General features: G+C 54.3%; 1 protein-coding gene across 1 annotated transcript in view; it reads right to left on the bottom strand.

Moving 5' to 3' along the window:
* Positions 1-1,593: 1,593 nt before the first annotated feature.
* GPR107 (G protein-coupled receptor 107) overlaps positions 1,594-22,546 on the bottom strand; it is a 70,150-nt gene continuing 49,197 nt past the window's right edge. Inside the window, exons 15-18 of the mRNA XM_026514186.4 lie at positions 16,108-16,157; positions 14,838-14,921; positions 13,884-14,002; positions 1,594-6,595 (exon numbers count right to left, since the gene is read on the bottom strand). Of these exons, the coding sequence (XP_026369971.1) occupies positions 6,499-6,595; positions 13,884-14,002; positions 14,838-14,921; positions 16,108-16,157 (350 nt within the window). The 3' untranslated portion in view covers positions 1,594-6,498. The remainder of the gene's footprint in view (positions 6,596-13,883; positions 14,003-14,837; positions 14,922-16,107; positions 16,158-22,546) is intronic.

Below are 22,546 nucleotides of genomic sequence, written 5' to 3'. Positions count from 1 at the left end.
CTGGTCCCGAGCCGCAGGCCCCATGGCTTCAGGCCTAGAGGGCTGCCTTTTGGACTGGGAAAGCAAGGCCTCACCTGGCTGGGGAGGAGGAAGCCAATGGGAGCAGTTCAGCTGGCCCCCCAAAGCCCAGGCTAGCACCCCTCAATGCTCACCACCACGGCCCCACAGCCAGGGTGGTCTCCCCGCAGCCTGCAGCTCCAGCCGGAGCTCTGTGCGAGGGCGGCTCCGACACGTGCAGCTGCGTGACTGAGGCAAGTCTCCAGAAGGGAGCTGGTTGGCTCACAGGGGTGGTTCTCCAAGTGCGATCTGGGACCGGCTGAGGCAGCGTCACCCGGGAGCAATGCCACTTCTCAGGTCCCACAGGAGACTCTGGGCCCTCCAGGGGGCTGACACTTGCTCAACTTTGAGAAGCACTGGATCAGGGGGTCCCTAAGGTACTTTCCACGCCTTCCCTTGGCTGCCCCTTCCTGGGATGCCCCAGCACCTCTCACCCTGAGAGTCCCGCCCGATTGCTGGGATCCCCCATTAGAAGGCCCGTCCTACACCTCACGCTTCATTGCACAGACACAGTTGGTAATCCAAGGCCTCCAGAGAGTCAGGAATGGGAGCTGGGAGTCTCAGGGCCACTCACAGGGAAACCTAGGCCAACTAACGTGGCTTCCAAGCCCCCCTGACCCTGAACGTCTAGGCCATGATGAATGAGGGCTGAATCCTCACCACCCCACCAAGGCTGGAACCAGCAGACCTGGGGAGGGGGCACCACCTCTAGCCCCAATTTTTGTAGCTTTAAAGCCAGAGCAGTGGATGGATACACCACAAAACAGCGCGCCTTGTGGAAGCAGCCACACGTGAAGGCCGCAGCGTGCGGGGGCGATCACGGGCACTCCAGAACAGGCAGAGCGGTGGTGCGGGGAGCGCAGCAGGGGTGTGGCAGTTCCAGGGAGGGGGTGGTTCTGGCTGAGAAGGGGCATGAGAGAACCTTATGGGTGCTGGAAATGCTCCATCCCGGTTCTGGTGGTGTCTGCAGAACTACGTACACATCTGTCCAAACTCATCCAACTGTACATTTAAAGAGGGAATTTGTAAGTTACACCTGAGTTCAACACTTCTGTAGCAAAGTAAGGGGCTCGGGATCGCACGACTTGTAAAGAGCCTCCGAGTCTCAAGTCTTGGGTTTCTGTGATCCTGATGGCAGATACCGGCGGCCTGCCTGAGAAGCAGCGTCAGAGGGCAGAGCGGGAGCCTGTGGCAGCCAGGGCGACGCCCTGAGGCTGCGCTGTCACCTCCCCTCCCGTGGCAGCCCCGCGCAGGTCCTGCCCTGGAAGGCGCCTGCCCGTCCGGCCCGACTGAGGCAGGGCATCAGGAAAGGCCAAGGGATTTCCAGTCTGTTCCAGAACCGAGCCCCTGGGGTGCAGCGGCGAGGCCTGCCGAGGTGCGCGGTTTCTCTAGTAGGAGTCACTGTTGTCAGTGCGAGCAGGTGGGAGGCAGTTAACTAATTTAATGAACAAGAATCACAAAGGAAAAAATGACGAGAGGGAGGAGGAGAGACAGCAGGCAGGAGTCAGTGACTCCCCACAGGATTACAAACATACATTTCCGTCAGAGAATCTTTATTTTACATGTTTGCATCACAGCAGGAGAATTCATCCCATACGTCACCCTGATCGGAACCCCCACCCGGTACATGTTTGCATAAATACTCTTCAGTGATCATTAGTGTTAAAAAAAAATACTGAAAACTCCTGCATCCCAATCTAATCTGGAAAGCAAATGATATTTACAGACATTTTCTCCCCCAAATAAAACTTATTTTTGGATTAGATGTGTCTGACTTCTTTTGAGGTCACATGACCAGGCAAATCCAATTTATGGTTGGCAAAAGCTGCTTAGGGCGCCAAGAACCGCCCCCTTGTGTGGCCAGGATTTGGGGATCCTTTTGTAATAAGTATCTTAAATGCTAAGAAGGCTGCCCTGCTGGCCCCCCTGTCTGATTTGGCTGTCCACTACAAAACCTCAAAGCTTGCTCTGAAATAAGCTATCCTGGAAGTGAGTGAGCCTTTCTGTCTCACTCCGACCCTTACTGACTTTGTCCAGAATTCCTCCTTCCCCAACGGCCTGCCTGCAGACTTCTGCCCTCAGAATTGCAACAGTCCCTGTGCAACACGACCAGATCCTTGTTCCCACACTGCCGTGTCCCTCTCTCGGCCAGGCTGCCTTCCTCGCACAGCAGCTTGGGGGATGTGCACGTCCCATGCCCTAACAGAGAGCCACCAAGTAACATTTTTCAAGCATAAGCCATCCAGAAGGGGCACCAATGCACTGCCAGGCTACTGTAGTCCCCGGGGAAACCTGGACTGTGCCGGTCACCAATCGATAACCACACTCCAGGGGTGACAAGTATTAGCATCAACTCGGGTGGGTCTCTTTTCAAGACTTCCTGCCCCAAACACCCTGGAGAAACCCGGAGTCAAGAGCAATCTTTTGGAACATACAGTATGTTCCGGATGAATACCTTCTTGACACACCAAGAAGTACCATGTCAAAGCCTAAATTCTTCAGTGGGGAAGCTACTCATCTACTGAATCCTGAATGGGAGAAACAGGTAGCAAGCCACGGGCATCGGGGACTCTGCACATTCTCGATCTGTTCAAAGGCCGGGGTGGGTCAGAGGAAAGCCAAGGGGTGAGTGTGGAGTGTGGAAATGGGCCGAGGAGGGGGCTGGGATCTGCTTCCCTTGAAATCCAGCAGCTTGTCAGCACGAACGGCCCCGCTGTTCCGCGGGCTGCAGGGAGCAGCGCCCACCACTTCATCAGACCATCTAATGTGCTAAGACCTTCCTCGGAGAAGATGCTTCAGGAGGTGGGAGATAGCCAGAACGCCACTCACAACTCAAACAGGCATCCTGCACGCTCTTATCCGGCCATAAGGACTGGCTCCTGGTAACAGACTCTTAAGTATTAAACAAGAACATGTTTTAGTGCGAGGCTCCAAAGCAGAACGTGTAGCAGTGATATGTACACTCTTGATAAAATGCTCCTTGGCTCAGAAAGTACATCCTTCCCACGGCTACGGGGAGAAAATGCTGCAATGCACCAGAGCCTCCAGCCCGTACTCCCAGACTGAGCCTATGTGGGATCAATAGCTGTGGGCTGAGGAGGAGGGAGAGGAGGAGGAGGGGGAGGAGATGGAGGAGGAAGGGGGCAGGTTGTGGAACAAGAGAGAGCAGCGATCCCGATGAGATAATGCAGGAGCAGCATGCGCCCCACGACAGGCACGCGGAGCTCGATGAGGCAGCGCCGCCGTGGCTGCCCGGATGTGTGCAGGGGAAACCGAACCTGGACATTTGACTCTGAAGCAGTTTCTTGGAAGAAAACAGAACTGCCTCCGGATGATCTGGGAAACCATCCTTCACACGCGGGTGAGCACCTCCTGACGGGAGAGCTGTACCGCAGGTCAGACGCACTGCAGCTGAAATCCCGAAGCATCGAGGAACCAAGAAAAACGCTGATGGAGTCTTTGGCCACCGGTAAAAGCCCGGATTAAGAGATCGATGCTTGTTCCCGTTGTCTGAGTAGCAATTTTCTAGCAAACTACACACACCTGATTACAGGAAAACAGATCCTTCACTCCTCCAAGCTCGCAGCCAGCCGCGCCTGCCGCGTGCAGGGCAGGGTTCTCAGGGACGGCGCGGGGACGCGCGCAGGCGGAACCAGGAGCGGGAGCGCGCAGCAAAGCTAGACTCTGCCGGTGACCCCGTGACGCCACCTGGTCCTACCTGCCCGACCCCCGGCACGGACGGACTCCGCTGGGGAAACACTGCCTCACCGTGCACCCACGCGGTGGGACAGACCCGGCTGCTGGAAGGACTGGTGCGACCACCTGGCTTCGGACCCCAGCAGTCACCTTTACTCGGGAGGAGAGCTCCCAGGTGACGTAGAAAGGGAAGACATTTTTACAGAACAGGAGGGAGAGCTCTAACCATGTGTCCAGACGTGAGAAAACCAGTTTCCCCAATCTGGGGCTGGGCTCTTGATTTTCCTTGATCATGGGGCCTCACTTCAAACCTTCTGCCAGTTACTATATAGGACTTGGGCAGACGACCTGCTTGCCAGCCTTTATTCCTGAATCACGACCTGATCTGGCCTGCACCTTCCCATTCAGAAGGGTCTTTTCCATCCGCCTGCAGCTCACAGCTGTGTGTGCCTGAGCCGAGGCGCACGAGGGGCCCCGGGAGCCTGGCGCCCTGGCTCATGCCCTCGTGCAGCTGCTGGGGTGCAGGGCTCCGCCAGGGGAAGGCGGGAGCCACAGCCGGCTCGGGGAGGACAGTCAGGTCGGAGCTGCCCCCACACGTTCTCTTCCTCCCGGGCTTCCAGCAAGTGAACCGGGGACCCCCCGTGGGGATCCTCCGCGGGGCAGCTTCATCACATCCCGGTCCTGCCAAGAAGTCTACGGCCTAGTCAAGAACATCTGCTCGCGGGACAAACGGAAAATGCGTCCCTCTGAGGGGAGCACCTAAGGGGTTTTGACCACACCATGAGACGCATTTCGGAAGTACTGGGACTGTGTTTATGCCCGGAAAACAAAGTCTTCATATTCCGGTCCTCCCTGAACTTCCTTCTCCTATCATGTAGCCCCCATTTAAGAAAAAGAAAGAAAAGAAGGAAGAAAGACATCAAGAAAAAGAAAAGGTCCCTTAAATAAATACTTAGGGCGAATTTCCTTGCTCCTGAAGGTGGAGAGACACAGGGCCCCTTCCCTAAAACCTGTGGTGAGGCGAGCAGCAGCCTCGGAAGACAGAAGACGCCTGCCTGCACCCCACGCCTAGCCAGGACGGAGCGTTTGTGCAGAAGGGCCGCGCAGAGCACCGAGGGCTAAGGAGTGCGTGAAGAGAATGCTTTCCTGCTCCCTTCATCCGGGAGAGAGAACAGCATAGGGGAGGGACAACAACTGAGGACAGACTCTTGGGGTGCCTGAACCTGGGGTGCTGAGCGCCACCCCCAAATCCTGCAGTTTCTGAAGGACGCTTCAAGCGAGGGAGGAGAAAACCACCTCCGGAGACAGCTGCCCGCCCCCCTCCCCAGGCCCAGGCAGGTGCGGGATTCCGGCACCCCCAAGAAGCATTCCCGACGAGGCCATGGTTCAGCCTCTGGTCTCAGGCCTGGGTGACCATAACCCTGGTGGGAGATTACTGCCCACCTCCCCCCGGACCACAGTGGACCTTCTGAGCTCATCCTATCATCCAAATGACTGAGCTACCAGCTGCACCACTGCTCCCTTGGGGGGGGGGGGTTACCTGCGCTCATCTCCAGGCCCCAGAAGTTTGGAAGGGCGCTCTGCTGAGTCTCTCAGAAAGAGCTCACCATCCCCAGGCCCTGAGCGTAAAGCTCTTCTCAACCACACCCGTTCTCTTGACATGCCTGCTCCTGGGAGACAGGGACGAGGTCTGTTTCATTCCTGTCTGAAAGCCTAGCTGGTTTATAGGAAAAACTTTTTAATGACAACTATTTGCTTGCACTTAAATATTTGCTTAAACACTACCTTTTCTGCTCCCAGCTGCTCCTTTAAGCAAAATTCCTTCCCGTTTCTCCCCGTACTTTGATTACACGAAACAGACACAGCCACAATGACTGAGGGAAAAGAGGTGGTCTTGCTCCGGGCAGTCAGAGGAGCCAGATGTTCAAGGAAACCCTACCGGATAACACTTTCTGAGCTTAAACATACATTTCTGTCCATCCATTAGACAACACCAAATACGCTTCAATCAAGAAAAGTACTTCCTACCACAGTTCCAGAGCCGTGACTCTGACAGGGACATTCAGCCCTCAGATGACAGAGCCCCTTGGGAAGAAGATGGCCAGGCAGGCCTCCAGAGCTGCTGGTTCCTGGTCACTTTCAGAATCCGGGGTCAAGGCCTTGGGCAACGTACAGGGGCAGGAACCGCAGGCTCCATATACTAAATTGGGTTTGGACACTGCTTTCTAAAATAACCTAATTTCATTCATTTTTGTCCCCCAAGACACCACGATAAGTGCCCTTGCCCTTCTAAGTCCTTGTATCCTCCCTCAGTCCCTGCTCATTTCCTGCGGCCCCGTTCCCGGGCCGTGACGGGCCCCAGCCTCGTGCCGCCGCACCCCCTCCCCGTCCGCCCCCACTCCGCTCCCTGCCGCCACACACTCGGGGGCACAACTGCATATGTCTTGAGAGTTCCCAATTTAAAAAAGAAAGAAATATAAATTACAAAGTCTTCCTTTTACCCTCCTCCTGTCTGCACTCCCTCCCCACCATGCCCACCTTGAAGGAGAATTCTAGCTGCCCGTAACCAGCCACAGACCCAGTTTCCATAAAAGAGAGTAAAAAATTAGGTTTTCATGGCACTTTGTTCCCAGCCGCGTGCTCCGTGGTGTCACCGTCGGGAGGTGCCAACTGCCCCTGCTCACCACTAGGACGATTAACAACTCCGAGGTTCTCTTCAACAGTCCCAGCCTCGAGGCTGCTCCATCACGCGGTGCCTTCCCAATCGCCCTGGGGCTCCACCGAGCCGTTGGTCACCTTCTTGACTTTCTTCATGTTCTCCATCACCCCTGATGTCGTCACTCTGAATGAGGGGGAGAAAAAAAACAATTGGGAAAATCTCAGCCTTGAAGTAAAAGGCCATCATCACCACGGCACAGCGGAGTGGCTGGGTGTGCTGGCTCTGGAACCAGACAGACGTGGGTTCCAGTCCCGACCCTGCTCTAGCTGTGTAACCTCAGCCAAGTCATATGACCTCCCTGTTCTTTAGTATAATACACAGTTCCCTCTTCCCAGAATTGTCATCAGGGAAAAATGAGATTCTCCAAAGCACCTAATCAATATATACCAGCTTTTATTATTACAATCGATGCCGATCTGTTTCTCTCTGTCGTGGCCTCCACAAATTCTTATGTTGTACGTTTACATGATTATGAGTATGAGGCCACCGCCAGAGTCCTAACTAACCTTCTGAAAAGAAAGCTCACCAGGTGTAGTAGTCATTTTTAATAACCAGCCCCAGTGGATCATTTCTGAGTCATGGGACAGAACCACAGGTTTTGTGGAACCTTCCGGCCCAAAGATTCTTTGACCGTCAGAAACAGAGAACTGGCTGTTCTCTACAAACCCGGGCCCTGGTCTCTGCATGGCTGTCAAGGAGCACGTGGCTCTGCCCCCACTCCGTGACCCTGGCACAGGGGCCTTGTCTCTGCTGGTGCCCGGCACTGAAGAGTGCCACGGAGCCCTACGCTGAATGCGCAGATCAAAAAGGGAAGAACCCCGGGACGCCTGGGTGGCACAGCGGTTAAGCGTCTGCCTTCAGCTCAGGGCGTGATCCTGGCGTTATGGGATTGAGCCCCACATCAGGCTCTTCCGCTATGAGCCTGCTTCTTCCTCTCCCACTCCCCCTGCTTGTGTTCCCTCTCTCACTGGCTGTCTCTATCAAATAAATAAATAAAATCTTACAAAAAAAAGGGGGGGGGAAGAACCCCAGCTTTAGAGAACGTGCAGAGCTGAGCAGAGCGGCACTTTCCAGACAGGGAGTCACAACATGTCTCGAGAAGGTGGGGTCTATGAGAAGACAACTTCTTGCCTGACAAAATGTGAGCTGGACAGGCTCCATGAAGCACCTGGGTCGCTTCGCAGCGGAAGGCACCAAGCAGAGAGACTGAGCTCCGCCTGGCAGGCAGGCAGGGCTCAGAGGAGTCGCAGGGCAGTGAAACCACGCTGGGTGAGTCTGTACTGCAGACACATGTCACGACACATTCGTCCAAACCCACAGGACGCACACCCCCAAGAGTGAACCCAGAGGTCAATTACCGACTCTGGGCGGTCATGACGTGTCAGTGTAGGTTCACCGACTGTAACAAAGGCACCTGCCACTCTGGAGGGGGATGCTGACAAGGCAGGAGGCTATACAGGTGGGGGCAAGGGGCACATGGGAAATCTCTGTTCTTTCTGTTCAATTTGCCGTGAACCTAACACTGTTCTAAAAAATAGAAAAAACAGAATTAAAAACAACACCTGTCAGCATCTCCCTAAGTACTCTAGAAAACGAGGCACCTATGTGCCCCATCGCGGACCTACAGGAATTTCCTAAGCAGTAAAATAAATTCAATCAGTCAACTCAACAGATCTCTGGAGGACCCTCCCTATCCCCCCTACCAGCTACCAAATCCTTTCACCTACAAATAACAGTCCAGAGGCCCTACATGTAACACACCTGGAGTCTGTCCAGCTGGACCTAAAGCCAAATAAAAGATTTTATGGGGTAAGTAAAAAATTTCCCCCTCTATTTCTCCTTTCATTCCTGCCACCATGTTGCTGCTGTGACCAGGCCTCAAAGCCAGCCAGTCCTCCCCGGAGTTGGGGCTTTCCTCAGACAAGAGTCCTTCAGACTCATGGGCTGGCTGTACTTCTGGCAAAGTCAGGACGAGGCAGACAGCCACGACGTGGCTCTCAGGGGAACCGGCGGGTTCCTGCAGATGCTGTGAGTGTAAACACAGCCCCTGGACAAAGGAAACCACCTCACCTCGCCATGTGACCAAGCGTCACTCCCTTCAGCTGGTGCGGCCTGGGCCGGAGCCCTCTAGGAAGGGTGCACCTGTCCCAGGCGACAGGCACGCACACAGGTTTTGTCCTCAAAGGACTGTCTGTCTCCAGACCGGGATACGCAGGTCGGGCAGCCATAGGCCCAAGAGAACCGGAAGCCTTTCTAGCTCCGGCATAGCTTCTCCAAATGCATGAGATCAGAGAAGAAATGCATCCTCAAGTGTCACAGAGTCGCTTGCGGCGACAGCAGCTGCTTCATCTGACCTGAGTAGGACTTGGGCTGCAGCTTGGGAGAGACACCTGCTACCTGTCTTTAACCAGCAAAACACTGCTTTCCAGCTGGCGGACCAACTGAGAACACAAGGCTCGCTCTCTCATGCCGGCCGGGGGCTGGGACAGAGAGGGACAGCGCTCTTCGGGCGCCTGCAGCCCAGCAGAAGACGGTCTTCCAGAGCCACACACAGAGCTGCTGGAAACAGACAGGAGAGCTCCGAGCAGGTGGGACGAGGGCTGGGGGGGGGGGGAACCACCTCTGCCTGGGGTTGGGGGTGGCTTCGAAGCCTGTACCGAAACAGGAGGAGCAGCAGCAAGATGGAGGGGCGGGAGGAGGGCAAGGGAGTTTCTGAACAAAAGAAATGTAACGGGCAAAAGGCATGGAAGAAACAAAAGAAAGTTCCCCGCACGGTCGAACAGTGCTAAGCAGCTGTTGAGGAAGGTAACTGGCAGGAGGGTCAAGGGCGGGCAGGGCAGGGCCAGGCCATGGAGGGTCTTATCCGCTTTGTCACGGCGGCTGGACTTGATCCTTACACTAGGGTTCTCGGTCCTGGCTCAAGCAGGATGCCCTGGGAAGTTAAAAAAGGAGAGAGGTACCTGAGCCCCGACATTGAGAATCGAGTCTTCAGGGGAGGGACCGGGGACTCTCCTTCGAAAACACTCTACAAGTGATTCCAGTAGCCAGGAGAATAGACAGGGAGGGAGAAAGACCAGGGGCGAGGACATCAGCCGTAGGAAGGCAGGCACTGGGGCAAAGGGGGAGAGGGAGAGGAGACACGACATTAGGTCCCCAAGAAGTGGCCACTCACTCCACATGGCCTAAGAGGGAGGCGTTTAGGCCAACCGCTACATGGTACTGATGGTGAGTGGGTGGATGGCAGTGCCATCAACGCCTGTAGGGAATGCAAGGGACACAAGCTTGGGTCACAGTGGGCAGGTGGCTAGAGGGACCCGAAGCTCAGAAGAAACAAGTGGCTGGAACTGGGACTGGGGAGGGGTGGGTGTCAGTGAGGAGATGGACAAGGTGACCTTGGGCTTGGGTGAGCCCTCCCCTCGAGAAGAGGGAGAAGGGAAGTCCCCACGGTCAGTGGAATCAAGGAGTGCACCAGAAAGAGGTCACAGGAGCAGGAGATTGGTGAGGTGAACGGAAGCAGAGCAAGACACCGGAAGACAGTGATGCCGGGAGGGCCTCTGCGTTGTGTCTCCCAGCAAACCGCTGGAGAGTGGGAGCGACACGGTGGTGCCCAAGTGCTGCGGGCCAGCCCGGCCAGGCCCTGCCGACAGACACTCCAACGTGCCGCAGTGAGAAAGGAGGAGACGCCAAAGGCCTGGCAGGCGGGGACGGGGGGGCCTTCGGCAACGTCAAAGCTCTGCAGGCACCTCCCTGCCTGTCCCTCTTTGGGTGTAAAAGCTGAAGGGGGACAAAGGCAGAAAATCCACCGTGTGACCAGCACCACGCAGCACAGCCCGCGGCTCTCAGAGGCCCTGCACGCAGTGCGGAAAGGCGCTCTCCAAGCTCAGGTTAGCAATGGGCAGCGGCGACCCCCAGTCTAACAGAAACTCTGGAAAGGCAGGCACGGCCTCCCGGAGCTGCCACGCAGCCATCGGCACTCACTCCCAGGCGGGGACAGCAAGGTCGGAGAGGGCGAACCTGGCCTTCTCACCTCTGCTCACTCCTTCTCGGCCTGACCTGCTCCTTCTCGCCCCAGCTGGCGAGACGCCCTTGCTCTCAGCCCCAGGCTCACCCCCTACTGCAGGGCTGGCTACACTGCTCCCGAGCGAGACTGGAAGCTCCCTGGTGGCTGGGCTGCCGCACTGGCTGGGGCTCCAAACTGCCAGTGGGGCCCCCGTGGACCCAGTGAATGGGGCCAAGCCCGGCGCCCACTTCAGGCAGAAGCTGTTCCGCCTCCAGTGCCTGCTCAGGGAAGCACTTGCGGCCACTCCTGACTTCAGCAGGGCACCGGCCTCAAGGGCCAGCAGCTCCTGAGCTGGTCTGAGGGGACAGTAGCAACGCCAAGCCAAGCAGCTGTGCTCCCCGTGGGCTCAGGAGAGAGTGTGCAGGACAGAGAGAGAAGGAGCACGGAAGTGTGACAGAGCTGGAGAGAGCAGACGGACCCAGCGCTGCCTCCCACTTCTCTTCTCCAACTAAAAGGTGGCCCCTCCTTTCCTTGCAGAACCCTGACGATCTGTGCTTGCAACCAGACGGGCCTACTGAACACAGGCACGATAAGAAGGGGCGCTCCGGGCACCGTGGCTCTTCCTGCTGTGCCACACTGTCAGCTTGGGCCTCAGTGGCCCCTGGACACATCTGTTTCTGTAACCAAACCAAACCGTCAAGCAGAGGCCAACTGTAAAGTGTTTTCTGGACGTGAGATGTGGAGAGGCCTGGCTGAGAAACAATTCTATTAGTCTCTAACTCCCGTTTCCAGTTGAACGAAGGCAGTTTAGTAGAAAACGGTTCCCGGCAACCCTGAGGCCAGCGTTCTGGATTGGGAACCCCAGAGAGGCAACTTCCCGGCCCTGGAACCCACACCAAATATTTCTTCCCATTCTGACATCTCAAGATAGCAGAAAAGAATTCAGATGGTCCAGGATATGCATAGCTACCAAGTCTGATCACAGAAACTGCATCCGATACTTTTTAACCGGCTGAATTTTTTATGATAAATTCTCTTACCAAAATTGGTAAGACCTTGCAAGCTTTAGCCCAAAGAGGGTTGTGTACAGAAATAAAAAAAAGAAAACGACAGAAAGTCAGGTACTTCTGGCTGCACCCACACTCTGGAGGCTCCGCAGGAGAAGCCAGTTGGGCCTGGTGGGGTGGCAACTGCACGGACCGTGCGCGGGCCTGGGCCAGAGGGAGGGTGACAGCACTCTAGCCTCAGGAGGAGCCTGGCCTGTCCTGGGCTCAACTGGCAAGACTCGCCTCCCAAATGAACATTTGGAGCATTTCGGAGAAAGGAAGTGAAAACAGGTAGAAGAGAAACTACCCAGAATCTCAGTCAATGAGGTCAGTGAGTGGCCCAGCTCAGTGTTCATGGGCCACCAGTGGGTAAGACTCGTTAGGAAGAGGATTTCTTTTGGGACGCGTGGGCCTAAGGAGTATTCCTTCCCACAAAGAGGAAGTAGTATTTGTTCTGTGGTGAGGATCAGACCTTTCTACAGCAAACACCCTCCAAGGTGGATGACAGAGAGCTCACGACCTTCTAGAAAACACAAACAATGGCTCTGCTTGCCTGACTTATTTCTGGAAGATTTAAGAGGTGCCATCCAGGGAACAGCACCTCCAAGTAGACGAGGGAGGGGACAGGCTGCGGTGCAGTGGTGTCCCCAAGAAGCTGCCATCAGGCCTCCCGCTCACCTGCAGGCTGAGGGCTGGAGCCACCACCTCGGCCTGTTCTGCTCGGACTTATCTCGTCCATCCACAGAACGTTCTCAACAGCAGAACTTTCAGCCAGAGAGAAGCCCCAGAACAATTTCCCTGCGGACTTAAAGGCCCTTGGCCTCAGTCGACTCCCCAACTTCTCTTTCACAGGCCAAGCAGGAGCAGCGCTCCTTGGAAACAGCACTACCCTAAACAAAGGCTTCACCTGTGGTCTGACTCCCTCGCTGGGATATACGCAGCTTCTCTGCCACTGAAGAGCAGCCCCCGCTAGCACAGGGTGGCCCACACGGTGTCATCACAGTGCTCCTCCCGTACAACAGGAGTGTCAGTGGAGGCCACCAACGGATAACCCCCAACATCACGCTCTCCCCCCCAGCCTGCCGGGATGAAGGACACACTCCCTCTAGACTCCATGTGACTCGTGGTCTGTCTGCTCCCCCACTTCCTGCCCTGATCTGAGCACACTCAGACCCCCCTGCTAAGGTACGTGTCACATACTGCCAGTGAGAAACAACAAACTTCAGCAAAAGTTTTCAAAAACTTTGCCACGAGACAAAAATATCGTCACAATGCCTCCGTGCTTCTGATACAATGACTGACGGAAAGGATGTGGAACTCCCACATTGCTGGCGGAATGACCCAGCCGTTCGGCTTCTGGCTGCGTACCCCAGGGAAGGGCCGCTGCGAAGGGAATGGATGAACACACGTCTCCCGAGGCTGCTTACCCCGCTCTCATCTGAGCCCCTTCAACCAAGTTCCTTGCTCAGATTCCGCTCCTTCTAGAAAAGGCACATCTGACGGCCCCACTGCCTTCCCCTCTGCCATCTGTAAAAAGGTATTTCTTCTGCACAGAGAGCTGTTGTCCGGGGCCCCTTGGTGGGAGCTGCCTTCCGTTTATCGTTGCGGCGGTGGGGCCGAGCACAAAGAGCGGTCCTGTGCTGCCCGACAGCCCAGCAGCGCCCAGCAGGGGCCGGAGCTCAGCCTTTGAATCCAGACAAGTCAAAAGGCCGCACATGCGACACTCAGCCTTAGGCCAACCATCAAACACAACAACCGACCTAGCCTATCAGAGTTCATCAGTAAACAAGCCAACGCTCTCAATCACTCTTACTTTCCTAGATAATAAGTGCCCTTTCCCAGAAAACAGGACCCTAAAGTCACTCGCCCTGTGACTCAGAAAGGCCCGCCTGAAAGCTCGGATAGAGGTCAAGTTACGGTGCTAGCTGGGAAAAGCCATTTCGTTATCTGGTGACAGAGGAGTCTGCGGACAATGAGCAGACCCACAGACGACTCAGATGATCACATTTTCAGACATCAGCTCCCGGTGGCAGGGGCCCAACAGGAAGTGGGGCTGCCCATTCCCAGCAGTGCTGAACAGGCCAAGCCGATGCCCAGATTCTCACCACTGGCTTACTGGAAGCAGGCTCAGCGATGCTTAATCGGATGGCCAGCTCCACTTCCCCTGCAAAGACCGAGCGATGCTTGACACATACTGTACTTCAAACTGAATAAGACAGCCTGGGGCTCAAGTGTCCATTTCCTTCTGCTAAATATAGAGGTACTACCTCTGGAGCAGCGGAATGCAGGGAAGCTGCTCCGATTCACACCGTGCTGTCGAGCTGGGGCCCGGGGCAAAGGACGAGCGAGAAAGGAGATGTCTTACACTGATTCCATTTCCAGGTCATCCTCCTGAGAAAGTTGTAGGTAGGGATTATCTGAAGCTGGACGGAATTTACAGCCCGTTAGAACAAAAAACACCAGCGTGGCCATTTCATCCAGGAGCTGCAAATTAAAGCCCACCCCAAGGAAAGGCATTAGCAATGCTGTTCTTCAGAAAGCAGTGGAACTAAACAAACTGGCACAGGCCTCCCCCTCCCCCCATCGCGCTGACCACTGACTCAAAGGCCAGGGCGGCGGTAGGGCAGGGTCCCCTCACAAGGTGTGCCGGAGCCTCAGCTAGGGGCACTCTGCCCAGAGATGGCAGTTAAGACCCCATGCTTTAGCCAGTCTTCACTGGACTCTTCTAAAAGCTCTTTATAACCCTATGTTTCCCATAGTGCCCTCAGCACCAAGCAGGTGCCTCAAGGAAAAGTCTCCTCGTCGCTGCGCCCTACACCCGAATACAGCACTGGGTGCCAACTACACGTTCGGGTAAGAGCAAGAACGAGAAAAGGCCCCACATCATCTGGTGGCTTCCCCTGGTAGGTAACTAGCCCTAGTATAGGGCAAAGACACTGTGTTACTGAAATACTCCTGTGCAAAGAAGGGAGCTCTGGATTCTGAGCTCTTCTAAGCCCCAGCACTGAAGGAAAGACCACGTCTCATTGCGTTTTAATTATCCAGGGCAAAGCTCACACTCTCTGCCTGAGGCTTTCTCTTCAAAGTCTTGTAAAATTGAAAACTAAAATCAATAATGCAATTACTTCCAGATTTTTCATGTAATCCAGGCAGCTTTCCTGGACAAACAGATAATCTTAACGGCGGACCCGAAGCGACAGAAGTGGCCGCTGCCTGATCCCTCTGGAGCAACCTCATGTTACACCCCGAGACTTTCTCCTCAGCCAGAGACTCTGCACGGTGGTCCCCCCTCTCCCCGCCGGGGCCCCCAGCAGCGCACCTGGTAGAGCCACTTCCACTGGAACGGAACGGCGAGTTTGAGGAGAAATGCAATGATCCTGGTGAAGTATATGTAACATACGATCTATGGGGAGGGGGGAGAAAGAAGAAATAAAATCAACACAGAAATGACGGCACTGCTTTCTTCCAACCTGCTGTCACAAAGGAACTACAAAAGGGAAGACAGAATTACCTGAAGAAAATCATTTGATACTCAGGGCACTAATTAATGAACGTGGCAGAGACGGCTTCTCCGCCGGTCCCGCTTAAAGGGACTCGTTCCTCATCTCTAGGTGACCACCCAACGTGGGGAGGACAAAACATTGGGTGTGGCCGCTCTCAACTCCGGAGTCACCCCTTCCTCGCCTTTTCCAAATACACAACCCATTGACCTCAATCCCCAAAGGACAGTATTTTTTATTCCCAGGCTTTGAGGAATGTTTTCGAGTGGTAATAGCAAAACGAAGTCCACGGGGTCCACACTGCTGTAGCCTCTTCGGCAGAGGTGGTGAGGATCTGAGGTCCCCACCCAGAGGACGTACCAGTAACACTGAGTACTCTAGCAAGGGAGGATGTGCAAGCATTCCCGGGCCGGCCCCTGGAGCATGGATGGCTCACTGGGACCACGCCCAGGTGGGTGGGCTTGCAGGGAAGGAACTGTCCAACCCACAGATGGAAGAGGACTCAAACTTCCTTTTAGGAATCAGGAAGCAAACTCTTGAAGAGTTTACACCTTATATAGTCCAAGAAATTATCATCATTAGAACTTATAGCAGGTTCTGCCTTTGATGTATGTTCATAGGGACTTTTCCACGGCCAGCAGTCCTGATTTCAGGTGTGATCTCATTTTTACAAATGAGGAAGACAAGCAAGCCAAGGGGTGGCTCCGTCTGGCATACGCCTGGGAAAGCACCTAGAGAAATAACCACCCAACTGTTGAGAAATTACCTGGAGGAGGGGGAGGGAGCAAGGGGTAGAAGATCAGGGTCATAAAGGGCTTTTGCTCTGTCTCTATAATCCCTGCATTGTAAGAAAACATCAAGCATGTATCACTTTTCTGAGTATTTAAGGCAAATTTAAAGCGAACATTGAAGAAGGCGGGACTCGGCTGTTGCATTTCCCTACCGAGAGACACAATTTGGTTTGATAAAATGAAATCTGCACAGCTCCAGGTAGCATGTTTTGTGCTCTCGCCAATTCTTTGGAAGTCCACTTGCTCTACTCCTTGAACTGATCTTATTTACAGATTTAGGATTTTTTTTTTTACTCACCAAGACGTAATAGTGTCTGAAAAGTTTCAGCTTTGCTAAGTTAATAGCAGCTAGGGAGAAGAACAAAATGACAGGTACATTAACTTTTTTCATTTTTACAAACAAGTGACGTTCAAGTGCCCTCTGTCCAGAGGCCAAGTCTGATGCAGATGAAGACTGCCCAGGGGCCCATCTATATTTCTGGAAATGCATCGGCGTGGCAGGATTTCCCTCAGTCACCAGGAGAATCAGGGAGCTCTGGGAGCAGGAGGCTGGGGGTCCTAGCTCCAGTGGTGTGCCGGGGTGCACCTCCCCATTCCGGGTTCAGGCGCTTTGAGCAGCAGTGCTGGGGGGATACTGACACCACAGAAAGCGGCAGACGCTACAAATCAAGACTCCCCCGCCCCCCCAAAGCCACTGGTAAACATTTCAGCTCTGCCACTGTGGCTGACAGAGCTGCACTCCTCACTAGGACCAGTCTCAGGTGGGGCCCTGCGTCTCCCACTGGCTGAGGGTCTACATTCAATTAACGCACAAGTGCATCTTGCAAATTTCACTTGTAACAAGCCCTTTAAATACAACCCTGCTGGCTGTGTCCTACCTTTGGATCGCTCAAGGTCAGGGAGCCAGGACAGCTAACTTCCTGCCACCGCCTATGGCCATGAAATATTGATGACCACAGAGGGTAGCCTGGCTCCCTCCCCAATTAGCAAGCCTTTCATTCATCATAAACCTTCCTACAGGAGGCAAATTAATTTGGCTTAATAGCATTCAATTACTGGTTCCGTTTAAGAATGGCGCCATGGGTGGAGAAGGGTTCCTCTTCCTCCTCTCCCTCCTCTGGCTCATGATTAGTGGGGGGCAGTCAAGCTCGGGGTTCCAAAAGAAATTCCTGGAATCCTAAGTTAATCTTCAACGTGATTACCAACTAACAGTATCGGCAAGAACCTCCTCGGAGAAACTGAACGCCTCCACGAGGAGAGGATCAGAAAATCTTTACAGCAAATCTAGCCCTCAAAATTGAGAGGCCGTAACACCCAGGTGTTGAGCTGGAAGGGACTCATCCATGCAACGTTGGAAGCAGCTAAATGAAAGCAGGCAGATCAGCAAAAGCTTTCTTATCTGGCAACCTCTTGGTAGTCTTGTCATTTTTAAAATTAAATCTCTCTGATTCTCATCCAGTTTGCCATTCACTCTGCCTCTGGGCCAGGCTCCGGGATGGCCCAGCAGAGATGGGGCAGCCGTGACCTTTGCCCCAGGAGGCTGCTGTCCCTCCGGGAAAGACAGGCGCTACCCGCCCAGTGGGAGGGGCGCAGATATCAAGTGAGTGACACGGAGCGCAGGATACAATCAGATGCTCCAGCCTGACTGGGGGACGGGAGAAGCCCCACTGGGGGCCCAGCATTTAACCTGAGAATTCTGTGTCGGACAGCTAAGCCACCATGGATTTAATGCTTCACACACCAGTGTTCCTTCCTTGTGTCTTTCTGCGTGGGCATTTGCTACTCACATGGTCAAGGAAATGCCCCCCCCCAACACGCGAAACAGTTCTTGCACACGAACATTCAGTTCTCTTCTTTGTGAACAACCAAGGAAGAACAACATTAACACTTAGACCCTTTAGATAATAAAAATGCCTGAAAAGTCTCTTCTGAATTTCGTTTGCTGAAATAAATCCTACAAATGGAACTCCTGCTCTCCGCTTCACCGCGCACCATCAGCCAGCCAGAGAGAAGCGTGAAGGTTTTAGTCCCGGATGTCAGGGTGCCGGACAGGCTACGGCTGCTGTGGCCCCACCCAGAGAAGGGCTCCCAACTTAGACCAGGGGCACAGGGGTGAGAGAGAGGATTCCCAAAGGAGCTGGTGTCTCAGCAGAGGCCTGACCGAGGCTCAGGAGAGAGCAGGAGCGGAGAGGCCAGTGGACAGTGCTTGGGAAGAGCAGATACAAGGGCTCGGGGGTGAGAGGCCCCCGTGTGGGGAAGAGGAAGCTGGAGGCTGGACTGTGCAGAGACCAGGGAACAGGATGGGCCACGGGGAGGGCCGTAAACGAGCCAATGCAGAAGACCACCAACTGTCCTCCTTGGCGGTGCTGAGGGTGCCAGGGAGCCTCTGAAGGGTCTGAAGCGGGGGGTGCCCTGGTCACATCTACATTTGAGAACAATCTCTCTGGAGAAAGGATGCAAAGAACCAAGAATGAGAGCCCAATTGAAGTCAAAAGCCTCGAATTTGCAGAGGTCCCTCCTGAAAGGCGGTGAGGCACTTCCTGATCAGTGCAGACCCCACCCCGGAGGCTGGCTGGGGGAGATGGACAGACCAGGTCAGTCTGATGGTCCCCTCCCTCCCCGCCAGGGTGAAGAACTTGCGGTTGATAGGGAGGGAAGCACAGGGGTGAAGGCACCGCATCTAATGTCTCCCCGGAGTCAGGAGCTGCCACGTCACACCCTCCAGGCCGCTGTAAAACACCCTGAGCTGAGGCAGGCCACGGACCTCAAAGGCGAGCCTGTGCGCCCACTGCTGGCACTGATGCCGCATCAGCTCAGGACGCGTGCCAGGATGGACAAACAGACCCGGGGACAAGCAGCGCTGCCTCTAGGAAACGCAGCCACAGTAAGTGAAGCTCGGGGTTGTTTACAAAACCTGCCAATCATGACAGATGTCATTTCCAGTCACATGCAAGACATTTGTTTACGAGACTGCTGCTTCCAGGGCCAGGCCCCCTCCTGGGTGTTCTAGTCACGGCCAGGCAGCGAAGGCAGGGAGGGAGCGGACTTACTGAACTGAAAAACAAAGCAGGTAACAGTGCAGGCCCTGCACATCTGAACAACTTGGGTTCAAATTCCAACTCTGCTGCTTCCTGGCTGTGTGACCTCAGATAAGCCACCGAACCTCTCTGAGCCTGTTTCTTCATCTGTAAAACAAGGATAACAATGCCTACCACTAGAGTTGTTGGCAGAGGTAATGAGACATTACGTGGAAAGCAAACAGCACCCAGAAAGCACTCCACGAATGTCTCCTGTGACAGTATTAGGATTATCTAGTATCGACTGGACACCAACTGGGCCATAGACTGCTACAGCGGCTGCCACATCTGGCAGGAAGCCCGGCTCCAGTGAGTTCGACCGGACCAAGTGGGGATGTGGGGGCTGCCGGCGCGCCCCGGGCTCCCCTGGCAGCGGCGCTGCCATCTGTGCACGATGTGTCAGCCCGCTGGGCGGGGAGGATCCAGCCCCGGAGGGAAACCTCACCAGCATGAAGCAAGGAGCAAAGAGCAAGGCAGCAGGTCGCAGCCTGGAATCCCAAGCCTCCTTCTGCTTTTTTCCAAAAAAGCTGTCCCTGGAGTTGAGAACGCTGTTAAGCCTGCCGCTCACTGGCTCACGGCAGGCCGGGCTCCCCTGGGAGTCAAGGCTCCTGGAGTCCGGGCTGGCTATTTCTGACCCCACCGCCACAAACAGCAAATATGGTAAAAGAGTGAGTCTGGTGGGAGGAAAATGCCTCGGACAGGAGCCCAGAGCCCCAAGTTCCAGTCCCTGCACTGTCAAGGCTCCGTGTGCCTGGACCTGGCCCGTCCCTCCCTTCTCAGGCATGGGTCTGCTCGTGGTCAGGATGTTCTTATGGCAATGGTTCTCCCCAGGGTGGACACCAGAACCACTGAGAGCTTCTCCTAGTACACACACCCGGCTGCCTCTATTATAGAATTGGACTTGGCCAGAAGGACTCTGAAGAACCTCTCGGGAATGGGGAAGGAGAGACGCAGGCGGCAGGGAGGTTGTGCACCTGCTCTGGGAGCTCCTGCGAGGCCCACCTCCTGCTATGGGCTCTCCTCCCCCTGCCCCCGGAAATGGCCAGGACTCTAGATTTTGGCAACTACTTTTTACTGATAAGAACAGAACTGCCCACGGGGCCAGGAAGTACCCATCTGTTTCAAATAATTACCAAGGCAGGGACGCTTGGGTGGCTCAGTTGGTGACGTGTCTGCCTTCAGCTAGGGTCATGATCTGGGTCCTGGGATCAAGTCCCGCATCGGGCACCTTGCTCGGCTGAGAGCCTGCTTCTCCCTGCCTGCTCTGCCTGCCACTCCCCCCACACCCTCTCTCCCTAACAAATACATAAAATCTTTAAAAACAAACAAACAAAGAGTTACCAAGGCAGCCATCTCTGTGACCAGAAGCAAGAGCAAAGGTGCCCCATCTAGAGGAGGTGCTGCCCCTTCTCTAGACTTTTACCTTTCCTCTGTACCCCCAAGAGGAATGAAGAGGCTGGCAAGAAGACAGACAGTCCCCTTCCTCCCCAGCGGACTTGCCCGGATGGTCTTGAACCACAACACTGGTCGTCAGCATCGGCTGAGTGAGGAACCACGCGCCAGGCACCTCTCGTGCTGCTTCTGGTGTAAAACCTCACGACAGCCTCCGTGAAGGAAGACCTGCTGACCACTGCCTCGCGGAGGAAGGACTCAGGCCTTGTAAGTAGAGAAGCCAGCAATCCACACCCAAGTCCACCTCTCTCTAAAGACCACGCTCTCGATGCCCACACTGTGCACTAAGAGAAAGGCAATTCATAGCTTTGTAATCCCCTGGCAGCCCAGGGCTCCAAATGCCTGGCAAGGCCCAGGAGCTGCCAGCAATCCATCTTGAAGAGTTAATACTGGATGATTTATGAGACGCACAGAAGCAAAGGCCCATGACAGTCTCTTACAGGGTGAAAATTTTCCAAAACAATCCTTCTCTGGGTATAAAGAAAGCCTTGAGGCTTAAAACCATCCCCACCTACCCAAAATCCTTTTCTCCTGCTTCTTCCCTGCCATGCTGCAGAGGGAATTTTGAGTCAAACACAAAAATTACAGAAATAAGGATGATAGCAGAGCCTGTCTGGCGTCAGCATCGCTCTGACTCACCCTCGAGCTCAGCGGTTCCACAGTCTGCTTAAGCTCCGAGTTCAAGCTCCCTCTGCGGAGGGGGTGGGGGCACAGCAGCTACCCCCACTTTCGTGGTTGAGCACAGGCCTGAAAGCCAAGCCACACGCTGATCCGGGACCACACTGGCCTGAAAGTGTCCATTTTGGGGAGAGACCAGCTCACCAGGTGGCCTCTGGCCTCCACTAAGAGGAGATCCCGCTAACCCATCTCATGAAGACAGTATCAGGAGCAAGTACGGGAACGGCGGTGATAAGACAAGACCTTTGTAGAGAAGGAAACTCTGATTTTCAAACTATTGAGGGCCATGTGAAAAGTGGTTCAAATACATTTGCAGGGGCACCTGGGTGGCTTAGTCAGTGAAGAAACTGCCTTCGGTTCAGGTCACGACCCCAGGGTCCTGGGATAGAGCCCCTCATCAGGCTCCCTGCTTGATGGGGAGTCTGCTTGCCCTTTTGCCCCTTCCCCTGCTTGTGAGCTCGCATTCTCTCTCTCTCTCTCTCTAATAAAAAAATCAAATCTTAAAAAAAAAATACATTTCCAATATACATTTAAAACAATGATCCAGGAGTGGTCAAAATTCACCAAACTGAACAGTTAAGGGCCATGCATTTTATAGTAGCAAATGTTACCGTAGAGGAACAAGAAAAAGAAAGAAGCAAAAATGGCTCAAGAGACTGGCTGAGGACCAGAGCACACACTGTGGAAGACTATAAGATTTCTGCCGTCACAGCTGGTGAATCTCTGTGCTTGCCTCCCTTCTGCTCCAGAAACACCAAAGGCCCTTTGGGGGTGTGAGGTGGGGTCCAAAAGACCCACGCTGATCTGCCTCTGCTCCTGTCTCTGCCAGCCTGCGGCACGCTCATGACGCTGGGAGCCTCGCTAGTCTACCTCACGGCTGATGCTGGGCTGAGCCAAGGAGCACGCCACTCCCCGGCTGTCCATGGCACACACTCACAGTTGTCAATGGGCTGGGTGAGGAAGAAGGTCAGATGTCCCATTGCTTGATGACACAGCCTGGTCAACAGCAAGACAACATCTTCTCCATAAGAGAACCGGATCTCCCTAAATACTGCAGGCATCAGCTGAGAAGAGTTGGTTTCAACTGTGACTCAGGACTCGCAGAAACCAAATGCAAGTCAGGGCCACTAGGCAGAAGAACCCTGTCCAGGACCAGGAAGGGCATACCAACTCAGATCGCAAACCAGGCCTGCTGGGTGGCAAAGTGCCCCATGTTTTGTAAAGTCTTAAAAAAAAAAAAAAAAAAAAAGGCAGTGTGTCCACAATGTGGTTGCTCTTCAGGCTGGGGATATATAGAGGCCTCTTTGCTTTTGGTTACAGACTATATTAAATTCAGGATGGTAACAATGGTTGATTATTTTGAAAGCTATGATTATATTAACGACATTAAAGGAAGTTTGGGTGATCTGCTAGGGGAAAGTAATGAAAACAGGGTTTTGGTGATTAAAAGAAATGGAAAATCATTGTATTAAGCCAGTCTAATCAAATACTCTTTCTTTCTCATTACTTCTTCATAATAGTCTATTTAGC

This window comes from Ursus arctos, unplaced genomic scaffold, assembly GCF_023065955.2.
Source record: "Ursus arctos isolate Adak ecotype North America unplaced genomic scaffold, UrsArc2.0 scaffold_18, whole genome shotgun sequence".
Taxonomy (NCBI): domain Eukaryota; kingdom Metazoa; phylum Chordata; class Mammalia; order Carnivora; family Ursidae; genus Ursus; species Ursus arctos.
Note: the sequence above shows the minus strand (reverse complement) of the source record. Positions and strands in the feature narration are given on the sequence as shown.